The sequence below is a fragment of the Balearica regulorum genome, chromosome 8, assembly GCF_011004875.1.
Source record: "Balearica regulorum gibbericeps isolate bBalReg1 chromosome 8, bBalReg1.pri, whole genome shotgun sequence".
NCBI classification, from domain to species: domain Eukaryota; kingdom Metazoa; phylum Chordata; class Aves; order Gruiformes; family Gruidae; genus Balearica; species Balearica regulorum.
In genome coordinates this window covers 30,258,374-30,266,593 of record NC_046191.1, presented here as the reverse complement: position 1 = coordinate 30,266,593, position 8,220 = coordinate 30,258,374, and the positions used below count along the sequence as shown (strand labels likewise).

Below are 8,220 nucleotides of genomic sequence, written 5' to 3'. Positions count from 1 at the left end.
TCCCTTGTCGCAGAACCACCAGGCTGTCGCAGCACCCACCAACCTGCCTGCGTGTTCAGACCCCTGCCCAACTGCTCAGCTTGGGGATGGGGCCACTTAAGTACAGAGGGGCTAGTCTGTCCTTCCTGCCAAGGTGATGGGGCAGGATGGATCAGGGGGCCAGGTGGCCCTGTGAAGGGGAAGGGATGACGCCCGTCTTCCCTCAACCCCCTGCTCACACACATGCCAGTCCTGCTACTTGTGCTCCGTATTTTTCCCCTTCCAAAACAAGCAGAGGCTTCTTCCATGTACAATCCACTTTATATTACAGGCCTGGGCTGCCTTCCCTCCTGCCTCCAGACCAGGACCTGCTGCTGGGCTGCCCATAGACCAGCCTTCTTGCTCCTCTTTGAGCAAGACTGACCAGGGGCAGTGTGGCAACCATTTCTGGGACAGCTCTTAGAGCATGGGTGAGTCCTTCTTGTCTTTTGGGCTTTCTGGGGGCTTTGTGGTGTCTGTGAGGCGGCTGCTCACTGCCGGAGGACTGTGGGTAGCTGGAGAGGCCAGGTTCATGGTATCCAAAGGCAAGGGCAAGATGAAAGCAGCAGGTTTCTCTGCAGTAAGGGAATGCAGTGCATGGAGGTAACGGAGCTGAGCAGCAGCAGGAGCACTGGACAGGATTTCAGCTGCCATCCGCAGGGACTCAGAAGCAGCCTTTTCCCCCTCAGCAGCGATCATCTACCAAGCAGGGGAATAAAGAAGGTTTCTGTGAGGCTGGGAGTAAGGGACCATGCACTGTTCGTTACAGAGAGAGGTTGCCACCATGAAATTCCCAGGGCCAGTGTGATTATAACATTCATGCTCTCTGAAGACCACAGCATGTACTAGACCTTTAGAAGCTCTGAAAAGTTTAGGAGCTCACATCTAACTTGTTTTCACTAGACCCATCAGGGCTCACAATTGGTCATTTCCCTTGCTGCGAAAGCATGGGAGAGGGCAGCCCCCAGGCTAGGCTTGTGGGAGAGGTGCTGGACATCAACCTTACCCAGGCTCTTGAGCAGCTCAGTGCAAGGGATGGCGACCAGCCTGGGCTGAGCAAGGTGCAGGGGACATGACAGTGGTGACAGCCCTGCCTGCGCTCCTAGGGGAGTGTGAAACCCTGAGGAGGAAGAGATATCCATGGGGATCACTGTGGGCCCAGGGACAACCCCAGACTTATTTGTGTGTCTTTCTGTTCTACCTGTAGGCCAGGTACCAGATCTGGCACTGCACTGGGCTGTGCTGCAGCTCCCCTTGCTAGACACAGCCTTGAACAGGAATTAAAGGAGACATATCTTCCCAGAGCTGTACACTAGCATGGCATGTCCCAGGGACCTCAAAGCAGTGGTGGGAAAGGAAGGAGGGATGCTTTGGAAGGAGATGGGAGGTATTCAGGGTTGGCGTACCCGCACTTTGGCCTGTCTCTGGGCCTCTGCTTCCACAGCCAGGGACTGCCGGACTTCAGCAGGCAGCTGCACGTTGTTGCTGTGGTAGTAAGGGACAGGGATTAGCTGGGCTCTGGGCTCTCCTGGCAGCACTGGATGGTCAATCTGAGACTTGGAATGGGCTCATCAGTCACGCTGTACAGAGCAGTTCACACACGTTCTTTGCTCCCTGTTCTTTATGTGTTTCACTTTAGCCTTCTACCTCCATTCCCATTCTTCTTTTCCAGCCTGTTTTTTTTAACAACTAGGCTTGCGTGATCATTATGCAGCAGAGACCTCTTCTCTCTGCGCATCTGAGGCTTAAGTCTAAGCTCACACTTTGTGAGACAGCAGGGAATCCATTGGGAGACTGCTCTTAAGGCACGTACAGGAATTTCCTTCTGTTTATAGATTTACTCATTCACTGCTTGGCGCTCTCTTCCATGGCCCTCTATGTGACGAGCATGTCCCACCTTTCTGCACGGGCTTCTGAGTGATGAGCCCATCCCAACCAGTGCTTTGATCTAGAGAGTGGGACACAGAGGGTTTGGTGCCTGCTGCACCTCTTGGGCCACCAGAAGTGGGTGCAAACTGCCTGCAGCAGCAGTGAAATGGTGATGAAATCCCAGCCAAGGATCCTGCCCCGGATGCCAGTGCAGGAGCAAGCACAGTCTTTGCATGTGGAAGTTTTATGTGAGGCAGAGGCTGAAAGGGCAGGAAAAAGAGGAAGGTAAGGAGTGAGGCAAAATAGCTGCAGGGAGATAGCCAGAGGCCAAGCAGCAAGAGGAGCAGGCAGCAGTGGGAAGGACAAGTACTTGTGAAGGGCCAGGGAAGTCCCCTATACCAGCATTTCCTACCTACATTTCTGTTCTCTCCACTTTGATCCCCCAGCAGCCCGTGACTGCGTCCAGAGCCACCTGTGAAGAGAAAGATTTTTAGAGCATGGGAAAAACACCAGCCCTGCCCTAGGCCCCTTACAGGGAGTAAGACAGTGCAGGGACATTAATTCAAGGCAGTTAACTGCAGGACTGTAAGGCAGATTTATTAGGTTTTGTGTGCTATTGTGTGAGGCCCCTCAGAAATAGAATTACTTCCTTCACTTTGCTTCCAATTTGTGTTTGCCCCAGGGGTTTAGCATGGTTTAACTAGTCCACACTGGTTCGAGTGTGGAACCAATTCAGTTCCATAGGAAACATTCAGTTCCTGACTGGTATCATCATGTATGTGTGTCATGGCCACAGAGAACTGGAGATTCTATGTATACTGGTTTATGGCAACTCACTCAGGCTGCAGAATGCATTTCTTGTGAGAATCTCCTCTCTGGGGTAAGTACTGAAGCTGGGGTGTCTCACAGCACTGATGGAGCTGGTCTAAGTGGTTCCTTCATGCCCCTCACACCCTACTGTCTGCTACTCACCATGGTCACCTGTAGGGCCCACACTGTGTATCCTTCCCCTAAAGTGATCTAAGTCAAAAAACAAACAGGAGAAAAATCTCCCATTTTTCTATGAAGGAGGCACATGTTGTTATTGTACCATTCTGCAAACCACTGCCTATGATTTTGAGGGACTGATCACCTGACCTTCTTTGTGGAGCCTCAGTGCAACCCCTGCTCTGCTGTCTCCCCGCTGCGGAAGCACCTTTATCTCCTGGCTGATGCTCTTTTTCTCCAAGAGAAGCTCAGAGAAGGCTCGATGTGCCAGGAGGCGCTTCGTGGTGGTCTGCACCAGCAGCTGAATGGCACTGGAGATGCTGGTCAGGGTGGTGAGGAGAAGAGAGGCATTCTCCAACCGGTAGTAGCAGACGGCATCTATCTCCAAGGTAACCATGTCTTTGGTCACCACCTAAGCAGAAGACATTAGGGGAGATGGAGCTGATTCTGACAACTCTACCGTAGCACAGAAGAGCACACAATTAAGAGAATGACGAAGACTAGTTGGGTGATTAAGTCTCAGAGTAACTCTAACACCTGAGAAAATGGAAGGCCAAAACTTCACCATAGTGAATGTTATTTTTTAAAACTACTGCTTTTAATCCCATTAAATTTGATGTGCTATAGTAGTAACACACACCAGTAGGGAGTGGCTGGGCCAAAGATACTGGACCGAGTTGGGTTTTTTGCCCATCACACTGAGGAATGCATGCAGTGGGGACAGGAGCTTAGACTAAGATCTTAGACTAAGATCTTTGAGATGCTTTCTCAAACTTTTCTATGCACGGATGAAGGCTGGGAGCATAAGGTGTAAAGTTAAAGAGGTCCAAAAATTAATATGGGGGGGGTGTCAGCCATACCTGATGGAAGGGGATCTCTAGGGTTTTGAGGCGGAGGTCTACCTTGTGATACGTGTCCAGACAGGGAAGGAAAAAGAAAAGGCCTGTGGGAGGAAGAAAAAAGGCAGCTGGTGATTATCAGAACCACAAAAATTGCCTCTCCTGCTCTGCAGAACAGGGGAGGGTTTGGCATGCAGAGCTACAAAGGAACATACATAGGCTCAAATTCTGAGGCTGCTTCTGTGATGGTAAAAGCCATTAGAATCTACTGTCCCTATGAGGAAGGGAGCAAAGTCATCCCATCTCCTGCCTGGCCATGCCTGCTTGGAGGGCACCAGCATGTAAGCTTTGGTAGAGCATGAAGAAGAGGAGCGACATGCCTGGGGGAGCTCAGTAAACACCTTACCAGGCCCTCTGGCTCTGCCAGGAAGGAGACGCCCAAGTCGGAAAACGATGGCTCTCTCATACTCCCGCACTACCTGCAGAAGGAAACAAAAGCTAGGCTGGAGAGGAAGGCATAGGACCGGGGAAAGGCGTCTCACTGGTATGGGAGGATGTTTTTTCTGGGAAAGCCCTGCAAAGGGAGGATTTCAGCGGTGTGAGCTGGTGGAGTCACCTGTCGCTGAGTCCCTTTACCCAAGTGGAGAACCTGCCCAGAACTGCCTTGTGTGTGAGCAGTGTAGGAGCAGCCATGAGACAGCCCAAGATGTCAGAGCTGCCCAGGGTTTCCCAGGATGAGGCCAGCATTCTGCTTCCTTACAGACTGGCCAAACTCAAACACCCTGAGCTAAAATTTTCCGCGTTGGTGGTCTGCTTCCAAGGGAACTATGCGTGCATGTGCTCGCACATGTAAGATTGGAGCCATAATACTGACAGTCTTGTTGGGAACAAGATGCATGTGAAATTTCCTGAGAAGTGGGAATGAAAATATGCCTACCTTTAGCCATGCTATAAACCTGAGCAAAGGAGAGGAAGAGGGAAAATCTGCTGTTAACTGAGAGATCAATCTCTCTCAAAATTTTTAATTCAAAACCTATTTACCCTGCTGCTGTAATGCAGTCATCTCTGGGCTATGTAGTCTGAAGGTTATGTTTGGAATTGACCATACCTGCAATTTGTTTTAAAAAAGAGAAACCTAAGCCCTTGCTTGCTGATATTGCAGCAGGAGTATTTGATAGGTAGTGGTTGGATCCCTGTGCAGCCCTCTCTTGCAGCAACATATAATAAAGGATAAGTCAAAATTAATGATGAGTTGAAGAAGTGTAAATAGGGTCTTAAACCAAAAAAGCTTCACGCTCATGTCCGACACATGCTGAGCCACAGCAGACACCAAACACTAAATCTAGAGAGGCCCCATGACTATTCTCACCTTCATGCAGAACCAGACAGAAATGGGGAAGGTCATTACAACGAACAGGAAAGACAAGATGGTCAGAAGCCACTCACAGATGCCCAGACCTGGAGACTTTACACCTAGGGAGAAATCCAACATGACTGTGTTAGGAGAGAATTGCTCCCAAAATACTGAAGGCCTGACAAGTGCCTGCACAGATCAGCTTCAGTGCTGTCCTTTGCCTAGACCTGCATTGATGTATGTGAACCATTGGGCTTTCTCTGGAGCGGGGTTATAGAATACTCCCTGCTCTAGGTGGCCAGGAGCTCCTAGGATGGACTGACAGATTTTGTCTCTGCTTTACTGTCAGAAATTGAGCTGTGCTTCTCCATAGTGCCTTGAACTAGAGAGCAGCCTTTAGCATGAAGACCTGTGGCTACCACACAGTGTCAAAAAGTTTGGAATGAGCAATGTGTTGGCTGAGCTGGAATGCCAAAGCTTATCTGGAAAGATAAGCTAATGGCAAAGAGAAAGATTGTAAATAAGAGGGAGCTTTCAAATTGCAAAGCCTGAAGTGCATTTCTCTATCAGAGTATCTCACATCCTTTTGGAATAGGATTTTAGTTGCATCCCAGCCCCCTAATGCAGTGGGACCAAGCCAGTGGTGCCGCTGAAATCTCCCTATGCTCTACAGCAGTCACACCGTGGTGCTGGAGGCTGACTGGGGTGGTGACCCCCAGATGAATATTACTTTCTGTATCTCCCCAATGTGAGTGTGGGTCATCTTGCTCTGGCTGCCCTTTGCTGTGCTCCTGCCTGAGGGAAAATCTGCAGGTATGGCATGAAAATATAGATTGCTTCTGGGCGTTCCTAGACCTCAGAGGGTGGACCATGTTTCCCAGCAGTGAAGCTGGCATCCCTGCATCCCTCCCAATTTGGATCCCTTCTAAGCCTTCCCTCCCTGTCCCTTTGCCTTCGGAGCTCTCTGCAGAGCCACTAGGTCCTGAGGAAGGTTCAGATCCCAAGAACCTGCGTGATCACTATAGCTTCACAGCACCACCCACTAGCTGGGATTCCCATAATTGAGGCAGAAAGAGGCAATTGTGAAAAATTAGTTCCCAGAGAGACAGGAGCAAGTCTGAAATTTTGTGTCACTCTAGGGCAGCAAAGGTGCTGGTGTGGAAGCGGACAAGTGACCCTGGCTCCTGTAATACACATCCTGCCAAAAGACACAATGCTCCCTCCTGTTGTGCCAGGCTGGCAATCTGCCTAACGCATGGCCTGGAGAGGAGCTGCTCTCGAGGGTTCTACGAGTGTGCACCTCAAGCACAGTTCTTCCCTGCAGTGCAGTTCCTTGGGCTGTGAACTGGCATTGAGGCTAACTCCATCCACCTAAAGAAGGGCAAGCAAGAAAAGGAAGGGTGTAGAGCATGAACAGAACTGGGGAGCAGTGAGCTGAAGCATGAAGGATGCTGGGGATGTAACTGCATGTTGCAAAGTTCATTGCTGTGCTAGGCAGTGCTGATCAGCCTGCAGTACTGACTGCAGAAGCTGGCTGGGAGGCTGCTGGAGTCTCCCATATCCTGTCCTGAGGATAACTACATGTTTGTGCACTCACCATGTGGAGAGCAGAGTCATACTGTGACCACACAGGGTCAAAGAGCCCATAGCTTTCCAGCCCCTTCCCTCCCGTAAGCCATACCTTCCTCTTGCTGCTCGCTGTCCAGCAACACCATTGCCTCCATTTCTTCATCAGATATCACATCATCTACGTCCACCACTGTGGATGTGTGCACCCTACCGTCGGTCCCTGCGGTGCTCTTGATCTCCTTTGCTTTCTCCTGCTTTAAGTCTCCCCTTCCTCTGCCAGCCTCTCTGCTGTTCTCCCTCTTCTCTCGTTTGCTCTGTGTAGGTGGGGACTCTCTGCGTCTCCTATGAGACTCCCTGGAAGAGCTCCGAGACCTCTTATCCATCCTCATCTGTGCCGAGGAGCGTGCAGCTGCCTGTGGGAGTAGGACAAATTCATGCTTGAATTTATTGCTGCAGGCAGGACAATCAGGCAGGGGAGGAGAGAAGGGGAGGTGTCAGATTAAGGAGGCTTGTTTCAAGTTTATCACAGGCTTGTCAGACATAATGGACAGTGAAGTGAGCAAGCTGTTTCCCAGCTGCTCTCGTTGCATACTGCTGTGGAGATGGGAAGTAAGGTTAGACCTCGGCAGGGTGGACTCCAGCAGGACATTCTGTTTGCATCTTCCTGCCTTTGGAAATAAAATACAATCAGAAGCACTCAGATGATTTTTAGTAGACGGCTTCTGTAAAGCTGTTGAAAAGCAACCTAAAAGTTGTCAGGCGTGTGGCTCCAAAGACCTCGAATGGTGAGAGTGCCCCAGAACAATAAACGCTATGGTGAAAAACCTTTACTGGTGAGACCAGTGGCTTACTCAGGAGTGTTTGGAGGGGTGTTGCAGAGAACAGTGGGGTGAGCAGCATCTCATACTGCTCTGCTCTCTAGAAACCCTTTGGCTGGCACAGTGGAGGGACATTGGCGGCAAAATCCCTCTCTCTAGGGTCACCTCACATTTTAGCAGGGAGGGAAATTAGCTGGTCCCAGTTCAACCATGAACTTTCCTGAATGAGAACAAAGCACAGAGGCCATTGCAGGGTTAGAGTTGTTGAATCTAAATTGCCAAAAGAGTTTGTGCCTAAATGCCTCCCTAGTTTTCCACAGCAGGAGCATGGCAGCAAACATAGAGCTTTTTCTTTTCATGCTGCACAGCCTGTGGTTACATCTGCCAAAATTTTTGCAAGAAACACTTTAAAAGTGTTTTAAAGTCACTGACTGTATTAAAGAAACCAGCACCTGGCTAGAAATCATACTACAGCAAGACAAGGCTGGAACATAGAGTGGTGACGTCCCTCTCAACGGGGCAGTGCTGAGCTCAGGGATGCCCAGTCTCTGGTGTGGAGGAGCAGCTGGAGGGAGTCAGGAAACTGGCCAGGGAGGTGCTGCTCTTGTTTTTTCATGGATTCCTGTTTTATTGGAGGGCTGTGGCCTACCCAGAGTCAGGATATTGCAGGCAGGGAGAGCAAGAGGACCAGCTCCCTGCTTTCTCTGCTCTCATGCTGGGTGCCTCGTCAGCAGGTCACTGGGGAAGCGTTGGATGGAGAGGGCTA

The 8,220-nt window shown here is 50.3% G+C and overlaps 1 protein-coding gene across 3 annotated transcripts; it reads right to left on the bottom strand.

Annotated features, from left to right (window-relative positions):
- Window positions 1-302: 302 nt before the first annotated feature.
- On the bottom strand, window positions 303-7,047 carry NPHS2 (NPHS2 stomatin family member, podocin). Of its 3 annotated transcripts, XM_010308004.2 has the most exons (8): window positions 6,749-7,047; window positions 5,083-5,186; window positions 4,120-4,192; window positions 3,735-3,817; window positions 3,083-3,286; window positions 2,304-2,359; window positions 1,425-1,503; window positions 303-717 (listed from the first exon to the last, which is right to left on the bottom strand). In XM_010308004.2, exons 1-8 carry the CDS (start codon window positions 7,023-7,025, stop codon window positions 439-441), a joined length of 1,155 nt encoding a protein of 384 aa, XP_010306306.1. In that variant the 5' UTR covers window positions 7,026-7,047; the 3' UTR covers window positions 303-438. The 3 variants fall into 3 exon arrangements, with proteins under 3 accessions (XP_010306306.1, XP_075616527.1, XP_075616526.1); XM_075760412.1 differs by lacking the exon at window positions 3,083-3,286 and having other exon boundaries at window positions 6,749-7,033; XM_075760411.1 differs by lacking the exons at window positions 4,120-4,192; window positions 5,083-5,186 and having other exon boundaries at window positions 6,749-7,033.
- Window positions 7,048-8,220: the final 1,173 nt, after the last annotated feature.